The following is a 13,148-nucleotide window of genomic DNA, read 5'->3' on the forward strand; positions in this document are numbered from 1 at the left end:
GCTATCTTTGCGGAATTAAAAGAGTAATTTTACAACATTTTAGAAATTGTTGATATGGCCAACTTTTTACTAGTTTTTATTGGAAATTTCTTAGGTATTTTTGGAGCGTGGAGAAATTGTGTTTCATCCTCTCACATTTATGGTAGAACCCATCATGAATTTAATAAATGGACTCCACCATGAATGTAAGAGAAGGGAACATGTATCATTCTCTATATTCCGGGAATACTTAAGAATTACTCATTTTTATCTAGGTCTATCACTAATATCATTTCTTCATTTACAAATAACCACTCACTAAATTAGCAATTTGTAAAAGATTTTGTAAAAAAGTTTTTATCTCTAGCATTACTCGAATTAAAATGATATGTCTGTATACACCCCTCATAAAATTCTTTGCCATGAGATACTTTTAGTGACCCCGTCCATGGGAGCAATATGTGGCCATGGTTCAGGTCATGATTTTGATGCTACAAGTGTTGGGATGTTGTAGAGGTGGATGTTGAGAATTGATAGAGGATTATTAACTTTTCACTGACCCTAACCATGGGGGCAATGCATGAGAGTGACCCTTCCTATGGGGGCAATACACAAATATCCACATCACTAATATATTTATTTAATTAAATTTTTTTTTTTAAAAGAACCCTTTAAAATGCCCAAAATTACCATGTATAATAACTTGCATGGGTAATGTGCACTGCAGTCAATAACTTAAGAAGTAGTTGATTTTATACTACCATTTTTACATGTATTTTTGTATATAGCCATTCATATTTGATGCACTTAGAGCATTCATAATGATGGAGTCAATTTATCAAATTGCTATTTTTAACAACCCATATGACAAAAATAGAGCTACAATGATTATATTATTGCTAAATCTTTTAACAATGGAGTTACAATAAACTACCATCTATCTATGACAATCTACTATGACTTAAAGCTATACATAAATATTAGTAATATTCTATTATTCCTTCCCATTTTTTAATTAAAAAGTATGCTCTCTCTCTCTCTCTCTCTCTTTCACTATTTTTTTTCTCCCTTCACCGATTCTCTCCTTTCTCTCAACCAGCCATTTCTCTCAACCGGACTTAGCCAAGACCAATGGCCTCTCTATCATCTTCTCCTCCTCTCTCGACCAGATTTAATTAGCCAAAATGAAAGGGGAAAAAATGTCACAACCGCCCACAAAACATGATTCATCTTTGGCTAATAATCACTTTTCCTCCTGAAATTTTTGGTTATTTGAACCAATGATGTTTTAAAATTTTAAGATTGGTCCATTAAATCTGGTTCTGTGATATATATATATATATATATATATATATTGACCAATCTATGAAAACCATAGTTTAGTTCTCCCAAGCAAAAATTTTTGGCTCCACCAATAGCTATTAGGCTTTTGGCTTAATTCTTTTATAAAATGATTTTTCCATCCACACAAGTTAAATTTCAGGAACTAAAATGAAAACTATCTCAAAATTTAAAGGACAAAAGTGTAATATAATCTTTATTTTTCCTCAGATTTTCCATTTCTTCCTTTTTTATTTATTTATTTATTTTGATTTTTTGGCAATAAAAAATCAATTGAGAACTGAGTTTCAAAATACGTACTACGATTAGCATAGAAGAGATGTCTCTATTTGAGAATGTAGATGTTGGAGTATAGATTAAGGCTTCTGCATATGTGTTTCACGAGGTTTTTTTTTTTTTTTGGTTAAAATGTTTCACGAGGTTAACAACAAGAAAGTAGCTGAGGTTTACAAAGTCTTGATTTTCTAGAAGGTGAATGGGGAACAAGCTAGAGGGCTCCATCACGTGCTGGTTTTTTGTCTTCCGCAAGTCAATCATGATTTGTTTTTGACAAGTATGAGAGCTTTGTGACAGTTTTTTGTCCATACGTCCAATGAAAGAAGTATTAGATGTATTTTTTTTTAAATAAAAATGGGAAGATTTATGGTTATATTATACTCGGACAAGGCATCAAGCGAACCGAATTCGTAATTACTACTTGTGCGGAATTTTACCCTTACTAAGAATGCTCAGCAACGAACAACTGTAAATAACAGGGCTCGAACCTAAAAGTATTAGATGTATATCTCTCCTCTTTTTTTCTTTTTAATTTTTACCTAGCGGAGTAGATGTGACAAAACAAGAATTGATGACTGTTTCTATCTTTTCCTTTTCATAGGTACTAGGCTAGGCAGCTGACCACTCACGTGGCTTTTATTTATTTATTTTAAAATACAGGCTAACCAATTTTTTGTGGATAACCATATTTTTGAACTTATCTTATTGTTTAGTTCACAGTTGCCGTGTAAATGCATGAACTTCTGACACTTTTTTTTTGATAGGTTTTTTTTTTTTTTTTTTTGATAGGTCTCTGACACTTTTTTTTTATAAAGTATTTTTTTAGTTTCAACATCATTAACATGTTATAAAATGTTCTTTCCGTCCAAACCAAATAAATGAGCTAAGTTGCCTACACAACTAACATAGAAAAGAAAAGATGTCTCTATTTGAGAAAGTAGAGGCTGAAGTAGAGATTAAGGCTTCAGCAAATAGGTTTCACGAGGTTAATAGCAAGAGACTAGCTGAGGTACCGAAACTTAGCCCTAACTTTTTACAGAGTGTTGATTTGGTTGAAGGAGAATGGGGACAAGAGGGCTCTGTCATGTGCTGGTATTTTCTCTTCGGTAAGTCAATCAAGATTTGTTGCTGATCATGTCTTATGGATTCTTGAAATATTTTCACATTTTATACAATACTTGCCCTTACAAATGTGTATGTCTTAGATTTGTTGATGATTGTGCTGATAACTTGGTGGGAAAAAAGTGGAATTGTATAGTGTTGTTGGGTGAGCTGATGTTTTTTCATAATTTTTCTTAAAACTAAATCGGACAAAAATCCATAAAAGGAAGGGTTTACGTTTTAAAATTTTTTTTGGGAGCAAATTACACCCCTCTCCCACCCACAATATTTATTATTATTATTTTTTTTTTGAGACAAACGATAGAACACTCACTCACAAACTTGAAAGAAAAAAAAAAAAAAAAAAAACTCCCCTCTCTTTATATTTGAAAAAAATAACACTTCCCCCTTTCTATTAATATTTGTAACGAAATATTCTAACTTTTTAAAAGATTATCTTTACCAAACTTTAACTATGGTCAGTAAAAAGAACATTCACATAAAATAAAAAATGAAAAGAGCATATTATAAAACATATTGCTTAAATGGATTTTGTAGTCCCTTCTAGTACCTTTTCAATTAATATTGTTAAAATTTGATGATTCTTTTAGATTTTTTAATCGCACCTCTCACCAATACTTTAGGTCAATAGGGTGACTTTGGACAAGCATATCCTATAGCCAATAAATTTGAGAAAAATCACTATAGCAAATTGACTTAAATCAGAGTTATCAACATTACACACACGAATAAAAAAAATAGAGTTCCAAAACAAGTTTGCACTCTACTTGCAAACACAAAAAGGTGTCAAAGTGTCTAATAATCACTAGCAATTTTTGCACTCCTACAAGGTCGGTTTTCAAAATTTGTCTTCCCTTTCTTCCTTGGTCACTATTTTGCTGAACCATGTGTAATTCTTTTTTCCTTGCTAGAAATGTCAAATGCCAAAGATGTTTGTCAGATGCCATAGAATTTACATAGGTGCATGCATATATGTTTATCAAAGTGTTGTTGTGTACTTGTGTTGCTATTTTATTTCATTGCAATCTATTTTGTTAGACCACATTTTCATTGCATAGGATATCTATTTATAGATGTATTAAGCTAGTTTTAAATATTCAGTGTACAAGAGAAACTCTAGCTAGAAGTACAAATCAATTATTTTTCTTCATGCAAGTTAGGTGTCAATGGCTAATGGCTTCTACTGTCTAACTCATTTTTATGGTTGCTCCTTTACTGCCGAGTAATACTTTATAATTAATTTTATATTTTACTGCTTTTTTTTATACAATTATATTTTACTGCTTATAAATAAAGTTTTATGATACATAATAAATCATTAAAAAAAGAAGGATTTGAAATCCAATTATTATTGTTTATGTAGTAGGGAATATAAAAAAAATAGAATAAATTTTATATAAAATATCACAAAGAAAACAAACAACAAAAGTCTAAATTATATAAGCTAAGTAGGGATGGGGTTAACGATAATAAATAAGGAGGTAGATGGGAAAGGTGAAGTATCAGTATCAGCAAGAAAAACAAACCAGAAAAGTCCAAATGTTTGTACAATTGATTGTGTTTTTGTTTGACTCTTTTAGATGGGAAAGCTGTAATGTCTAAGGAGGTAATCGAAACCATTGATGACAAAAACCTTTTAGTCACTTTCAAGGCGATTGGAGGAATACTCAAGGAGATGTATAAGAGTTTCAAATTCATTATTCAAGCCACTCCAAAGGGTGAGGGGTGCTTGGTCCACTGGACTTTGGAATATGAGAAACTGAATGCCGATGACCCTGACGCAAACACAATGCTTCAGTTCGCAATTGGTCAGACCAAAGATATTGATGCTCATCTTGCCCTCGAATAGCTTGGCAGAAAGATTACAGCTTGATGCGTATTAATAAGCACAATGTATTTGTGTAAAATAAAATTTCTGGGAGCTTTAAAGACTTCTTATAAATAGAGCTTCCAATATTGCCTGCTGTATCATGTTGTTAATAAAAACTTAACAGTTTAATTGTTGTGAAAATATTATATTTGTAATGCAACTTTTTTTTGAGGGGGATATTTGTAATGTAACTTAGTAAGTAATTACATCTAAACTTTGCCAAAAAAAAAAAAAAAAAAAAAAAAAAATTGTTTGTTTTTCAATATTTTGAAAATTCTATCCACAAATTAAATTTTAAAACAAAAAAATTATACTTCATAAAGAATAAGGCTTCAAATTTGTGCTAAATGAACAATTGAGCAACAAGTCTCGTGAACTATAATTCTATTATAAATGGTCTTTTTAAAATAAGTTTGAGAGTATGGCACTCGAATTGAGAATATATAATACTATATATTTATATATTTATATATGTATGTATATAAAATATACTTATATAAATCTAAGTTGAATTTTATAAATTTAAAAATAATTTCATAAGATATCAATTAATTATTTCTAATTTATTGGTAAATATAAATATATGTGTTATTGTGTGTGATTGCTATTTGAATTGATAATATTGTTGCTAATATTATTTAGACCCAACAATGGTATCAGAACTTGGTTGCTTTAGTGAATGATTTTTTGTGTGAATTAAGATGGATGAGAAAGGTTTGCTTTAATTAAGGTGGAGCTATTCCAAGAGGAAAGAAGATTACTTGATTTTGGTGGAGCTATCCTAATAGGAAAGAAGACATTTGATAGAATTTGACTCAAGGTGGAGATTGTTGAGAAATTGCCTCAAATTCCAATTGTGGCTTAGAAAGTCAATTGGGTTTCCTAGTCAAAGAAGGATAAATTAATTTGGTTTCTTTAGCGTGGAAGGAAAGACTATTCCTTGGTGGGGAAAGAAAGTCTATTTCTTGTTAAAAAAGTAATGTATTCCTTGTTCTAGATGAAATAGGAAAATAGTCTTATAAATAGACAATGGTACAAGAATTTGATGGCTTTAGCTCAAAGGTCCTCCCTATTGGGAGAGGAAAAATAGAGTGTGAAATCAAGAAAAAGAAAAAAGATAAAAATAAAAAATAAAAAGATTTTCGCTTGGGAGGTAACGTAAGAAAAGAGACAACAATGTTTTTTGTAAAGCACACAAATCAAGGAAAAATTGTGAAGCTTTTTTTTTATGTTGCAAAGTGCCAAAGAAAGAGATGTCGCATAGAGAGAGATAGTCGGAGAGCTACATAGAAAAGAGAAAGAAGAAGAGAAGAGAGTAAAGTGTTGCCTCCTTCGAGATAAATAATTAGAGTGTGTGAGAGTAAAGAAAAAAAATGAGATTTTTCTTTATCCGTGAGACATACACTAGTGGATTTATTATTGTATTTGGAGAATTTCAAGTTAGGCATAAACTTCAGAATTATTGTAATAGATTTGATAATAGTGAAATTATTCAGAGTTTGTCTCATAATTTTTCCCTTACAGGAGAAACGATTTTCCACCTAAATATATGTGTTCTTGTGTGTGATTGCTATTTGTATTGATAATATTGGTGATAATATTTTTTTGTGTTATAGATTGACCCTAATTAATTAATTCAATTACCACAATTGATTAATTAGGTCAAATTTCATGCAAATCGTGAAGGCACAAACAAATCACTAAATAATCTATAGTATAGCAAAAAGTAAGCCCTTTGGGAGGAGGAAATGGAATGGAATAGAAATGAATGAAAAGAATAATTTTAGAATATTCTTCCATTTCTTTGTTTGGGAGTTTTAATAGAGGGAATGAAAAAATCATTCACTTGTTTGGGAGTTTAAGTAGAAGGGAATGTAATGGGTAGGAGGGAACACTCATTCCTCTATATTTCTTTAAAATCTCAAATTTTCATTCCCATCGAAATTGGGAGGAATGAGAGGGAATGAAATTAGATTTAATAAATTTTTTACTAAAACTCCTAAAATACATCTATATAATCAATCCTTCATTTTAAAATAGAGATCTAATAGTAATATTGTCATAAAATGATTTCATTTCATGCCCTCTATGTTACTCTCAAATAAGATTACTTACATTTTATTTATTTTCATTCCTTTATTTCAAAACATCCAATCAAGGTTATTTAATTTCATTCGTTTCCCTTGGTTAAATACATTCCATTCATTTACATTCCTTATGATCATTCTATTCTATTCTTTTATGAACTCCCAAACGAAACCTAAATTGACACGGTGATTTGTTGACTAATGGAGAGAACCATTCACAAGGCAAAAACCTCACCGAGTGATTTTCAGATCATCACTCCCAAGAATCACTAATCAAAATATAAAAAAAAATTACAAGTACAAGGAATCTTACCTCAAACTTGGCCTATCCCAAAGTACCTACCTATAGTAGAATCCTCACGCCAATCCCCAATTGGTCTTGATTTTGTAGAGACTTCTATCTTTTGCGGGGACCCTAGTATGTGACTAACTCCCAGCAACTTGAAACTTGTTGTTGAATGCAAAGTTCTTCAATTAACTTGTAGAGAAAGAAGCACTTGGTCACAAAATCCTAAGACGCATAAGAACGCAGTAGCTTCACATTAAGCGTATAGATTCTCTAATTGAGTTTTAGCGTCTTGTGATGACTTTAAAATAAAGCTTTTATATCTTTTAGAAGTTTAGTGAACGAAACCCTAGAAGTCCAAGTCATCATGGGCCGAGAAATAGATTTAAGAAATCTAGATTTGTGAAACTCAATAGATCGAGAGGTGTCAAGCTTGTATTGAGACTCTTCATTAATTCTCAATAGATAACTTGTATTGAGCTAGTGTCAAGATTCACTTTTTTAGCTTTTCTTTACTTGTTTCTTGGTACAGCCTTTATGTCTTCAATAATACCACTTAATATAGCAACAATCCACTTAAAACTGTCCAAATACAAATAAGGTGCATTTTGTCAAATAATTTACCAACTATATAAAAATATGACCCTAACAATATTATTTGAGACCCAAAATAAAATTGTGGTAAAAAAGTTGTCACATGAAAGTTGTTCATAGACTTTTTCAAAAACAGTTGTTTGTGTTGATGGTGTGGATCAGAATTTTTAATGTTGTTTTAAAATATGGATTAGAGAAGAAACCGAAAAATGAAGTGGTTTTTTTTTTTTTTTTTTCCTTTCAGGTAACTAGTTTCACCGAGGTCCGAGAATATAATAATTTATTAATAATTATTTTATAAATAAAGAAATTTATACTTTGATTTAATAGATATGAAAGGACTTAAAATAATTTATTTTTAGTGTAGACAAGAATACACGGATTCAACAAAAACTTTTATATCTGTATGTTATTTTGATACCTTTCCACATGTTAATATAATCTATGCTTGGTCCTAAATATTTTGGGATACCAATTACCAAATATGATTCTACCTTATTGTTTTTCAAGTTGAGCTTCTTTGTCCGATGATATTAAGAGTATGGCGTGATGGTGTATTTTTTTTGTGCCTGAAGCTTTGAAAAGCAAAAGCTTCCAGCATTTTTGGGAATCATGAATATCGATTTAATGCTGAGGACTCGTTTGTGCTTTATGTCCACATGATGGCTCATCACTTGTTCTCTAATATCTAATGTCCACTTTAAAGGCATTAATATCATCACATTTGCGAATAAAAAAAAGGCATTTAAAAATTTGGACTACAACATGTGCAAAGCCCAAGTACAGATCACTAACTTCTTGGCACGTTTTATAAGTCTATTATAATTTATAACCCGTTTTTCTCTACATGCAAGAGGCCTATCATTGAACCCAATTACTTGATTTCACAAATCAGGCCCGTGGGTTCCATATTTAACAAGAGTTGGGCCCTACAATCAAAAGCCCATTTTGATCATTTTGATTGTCCATGTATATTTTGGTCAGTTCGAACTTTTCAAGGGTCTTTAGGACATTTCGGGGTTTATTTAGGTATTTTTCTTTTATGCTGGAGGTTCTTAGTAGTATTTTTGTCAGTTTAAAGGTTTTTGGGAGGGTATTTTGCACATTTAGATGTTTATGAAAGGGTATCTTGTTTATTTTGGATGTTTCGAGTTTAGCCATTTTAGATGGTTTGTGTGGTATTTTGGTTATTATGATGGTTTTTAGGGGGTATTCTAGTCATTTTAGTGGTTCTAAGGGGAATTATTTTGAATATTTTGATGGTATATTTAATCATTATTTTTTGGTATATTTAATCATTTTAGACATTTAGAATGAGGTTGGGTTCTAGTTACACCTACTGTAACTCTAAGCAATATTACATCACCCAATAACTTGTTATTGAATTAATATTTTGAAAATCCAACCGTTGAATTATATGTTTTATATGTTTTTAACATGCATGCCAATTCTCATATCAATTGGATGTTATTTACCATTTGATTTACAAACTCATCTTTTATGCATTATTTTAAACTACAAAAATTTGAATTTTAACAATTAATTAATAACATCGCTATTAATCTTTGATCACCTCGAAATTTTGCAAACATGAATAGTATACGAAGATAATCTATATATACATATAAAATCGAAACCTTTGAAACTCCCACAATTTTCCATGTCATCATTATTTTCTTTTTCTTTTTATTTTAGGTTTTATATATTATATATTTATTATTTTTCTTCAACGTGTAATTATCCTATCAAGTGTTACAATAGTTTAGTTTAAGTAAAATTCTATTAAATATATGTTTCAAGAGCTTGAATTCTACTTCAACTAAAATTCTATAACAAAAATTCTATAAGGACTCACGTTTACAATTTTTCACACCCATAATTACACGGCTTCTGGAAAGAGTAATTTATATCACATAAACAAATTGAAACACGCCTTTCCCCCCTTGGTTCCTTATTTAATCTGAATTCATTATTCACCACCACACGCCGAAATTTTTAGAACTTAAATCGAAACAGAAAAATCTAAAACCCACAAACCCAAATCCTTAAACAAAGTTTGTTAGAGAAAATTTCTCAAAAACCAAATGGCTCTCGCGGTTACTTCTTCTTCATCTACTATAATTTCTAAAGGTAGTTTCTTTTCATAGTTTGAATGGAATTGTTGTTTTTTTTAAGGATGTTTGGTTGTTCTAATGATGATTGTTTGGCTTTTTAGATAAACTCAATAAATTTATTTATAGTCTTTTATATTGTCGATGCATTTATTCTTTATTTAGTATGTTTTCACGTTTTAATATTTGATGAATTTTCTATGTTTGTGTTTTGCAATTCGTATTGTTCTACAATGTATTGTTATGTGGTAATCAACATGGTTGTATGTTTGACTTCTAGCCAAATACAATAACACACTCCCACCATCCACTACTTCTTTTCTTAGTCTCTTCATATGCCGCATGTCCTCTTCCTCTTTGCTCACATTGGTAAGGTATTGCATTGATTTGGTTCTTGGAGTGCCTTCAAAACTTGGGTTTTGGATTTATTTTGTCAAAAAGGTATGTAAGTTTTTTATCAGGTTTAATGTTAACAGAATTAAAGAACTCACAATCTAGAAAAAAATATAAAAAAAAATAGAAAAGTGATTGTATTAGGTTTATGTGGAACCAATAATATGAAAGAAAAAGAATTTTCTAAACCTTTATTTTGAATAAAATTACTTATTTTCATTCAATTTCAATCGTTTTCAAGTCATACCTCTTTTAAGCCAAGACATAAACTTTTAAGCAAAATAAATATTTTTAATTTTTGCTCCAAAAAAATAATAACTATTTTTAATTTTTATTTACTTATCCCGTGCATCGCATGGGTTAGCGACTAGTGTAATCTAATGGTAGATTTGTCAATATTCGCATCCAATTAAAAAATATTGAGTAATGTAACATTATTTAGAGTTACACCAAGTGTAACCTGAACCCAACCCTTTAGAATGTATTTTGGTCGTTTGAATATTTTAGTGGTATTTTGGTCAATTTGAAGGAATTGGGCATATTTTGATTTTTTTAAGAAGGTTTTAGAGGAATGTGAATCATTTTAGAGAATTTAAGATGATTGGGTCTTTTTAGATATTTTTGGTGTATGTTTGCATGTGAATGTAATAATTGGGTAAATGGGCAGGTTAAGTCTTGTCTATAACAAGCGAATTGTGTGGGTAATAGATATCAACAATTTATTTAGACGAGTAATAGATGGGTAGATGTATAATTATATATCAAACCCATTTATGATCCAATCAAACTATCATCTAACCCACCAATTAATTTGCCATCCATAATTCCTAGGGAAAGGAACTTTGCTTCTCCTTGTCACACCGAGAGGGGTTTTGAGAATTTTGTATTTGGTCCTGTACTGCCTTTCAATCTTCTATAGTGGTTTTTTTTTTTTTTTTAATTATTATTATGGATTGAATTCTAGTAGCTATTGCACTAGGTGCAATTAAAACCAAATAGTGAGATTAAAAGTTAAAAAATTACTTTTTTTTTTCCCTCAGTCCTTATATCACAAAACTTTTTAACCTTTTTAATCCAATAGCTAAGGCAAAAGTTAACTTTAAAATTAGTCCTTTTTTTTTTTTTTAATAAGAAAATTGTAACTTATTAAAACGAAGATGAACACGATATATCATGAGCCAAATCAGACTCAAATATGTGTTGATTTTCTTCTATCCAAGTTACATATGAATCAATGTTCTTAGCATACTAAGCCAAAATGCTGGACAATTGCCTTGTCTTTTTACATGAGAAAGTTCTATCCTTTTGAATTCATATAGCTTCTGGTGAATTCCTTCAATGATATTGGCAATAACAATTGGAGGTTCACTAGACCCTATCAAAGCATAAATTACAATTTGTGAGTCACTCTCCACAACCACATCACAAATACCCATGTTCCATGCAAATTGACTACCCTCCTCCATGGCCTTAGCTTCAGTCTCAAGTGATCCCAAAGACACAGGTAAGGGCGGCAAAATTAGATATGACCCGCGAACCTAACACGACATGACATGAAATTAGCAAGTTATGGGATGAGGTTTAATAAGTTCATGTCATATTCGGATTGACACAACTAACCCGTTAAATAAATGGGTTGGGTTAGTGTTCAATACATAGAACTCGTTTAACCCATCTAACCCGTTTAATTAAATGACATTTTATCGATATACCCTTCAAACTTTAGGTATATAAACTTATTAGTTGTTGTGGTTTATTTTCTTTAACATATTGTAATTGATTATTTGTGATATTGGGATATGTTTTAGTTTTGAATAATAATTTTTGATGTAGTTACTTGTTAGTTTTGAATTTTATATTAAAAATATTTATTTGTTTGTTTTTTCTTAATTTTTTTTTTTCATTTTAATAAAATCTAATAAACAGGTCGATACGACTAACCCGTTTAATAAATAGGTCATGTTAGGGTTGAAAAATCTTGACTCGTTTAAAAAACATGTTGGGTTAGTGTTAACCTATATAATCGGATATTCATGAGTTGACACAACATCAACCCGACACGCAAACACAAATTACCACCCCTAAGCACAGGCAGGCTTTTACTTAGCACGGCTTCCACTCTCCCAGCAAAGTCACGAAGACGAACATTGATTCCCATTGTCTGAGATTGAGCAAAGATCGCATCATCAACATTAACTTTAAACCATGGATCCATCGATGGCTGTCATTGTACAATTTCATCATGGACAGGTTTAGCTAAAATTAGTCCTTGATTTCAATTGCACCCAGATCTAAATCCATTAACTATTGCGAGAAAAATTATTAGGTACTCCCGGAGTACTATAAATGCGTACTCCCTCCTCTCACATAAATGGTGGGTCCCACCATGAATTTAATTAGTAGGACCCAATATTCATGTGAGAGGAGGAAGTACACATTTATGGTACTCCGGGAGTACACAATAATTTCCCCTATTGCGAGAGATGTGCTTTAATTTTGTAATGCTGTTGATTTATTAATTAATACATGCTTTTCTTTCCAGCAATAAATATATATTTAGTTTACAACAATGAAAAAGGTGAAGTTTATATCTTGTCTCAGATGTGTTTGCACATTTTATTTATTTATTTTTTTTTTCTGAGACCGAAGATGGGAAAGTTGTATTGTCTAAGGAGGTACTCATAACCATAGATGACAAAAACCACTCAATCACTTTGAAGATGATTGAAGGATTACTTATGGAGTCGCACAAGAGTTTCAAATTCATTGTTCAAGCTACTCCAAAGGATGAGGGGAGCTTGGTCCACTGGACTTTGATACATGAGAAATTGAATGTCGATGTTCCTGACCTAAACACAATGCTTCAATTTACCATTGATCAGACCAAAGATGTCGATGCTCATCCTACCCAAGTGTAGCTACACAAAAAGATTATAGCATGCTGCATAATAATAAGCACAATGTGTTTCGTAAAATAGAAGTTCCAGATTTATAACGATTTCCTTGTATTATGGATAATACGTAGTCATCTTTCTATTGCCTTTTGCAACTTACTCTACCATTGTATACATGAAATTAATAATACTTCT

At 30.8% G+C, this 13,148-nt stretch overlaps 1 protein-coding gene across 1 annotated transcript; it reads left to right on the plus strand.

Moving 5' to 3' along the window:
* Window positions 1-2,445: 2,445 nt before the first annotated feature.
* LOC115992160 (MLP-like protein 43) lies at window positions 2,446-4,729 on the plus strand. The gene is made up of 2 exons (XM_031116239.1): window positions 2,446-2,702; window positions 4,299-4,729. Exons 1-2 carry the CDS (start codon window positions 2,516-2,518, stop codon window positions 4,565-4,567), a joined length of 456 nt encoding a protein of 151 aa, XP_030972099.1. The 5' UTR covers window positions 2,446-2,515; the 3' UTR covers window positions 4,568-4,729.
* The last annotated feature ends 8,419 nt before the right edge of the window (window positions 4,730-13,148 follow it).

The sequence above is a fragment of the Quercus lobata genome, chromosome 5 (genome assembly GCF_001633185.2).
Source record: "Quercus lobata isolate SW786 chromosome 5, ValleyOak3.0 Primary Assembly, whole genome shotgun sequence".
NCBI classification, from domain to species: domain Eukaryota; kingdom Viridiplantae; phylum Streptophyta; class Magnoliopsida; order Fagales; family Fagaceae; genus Quercus; species Quercus lobata.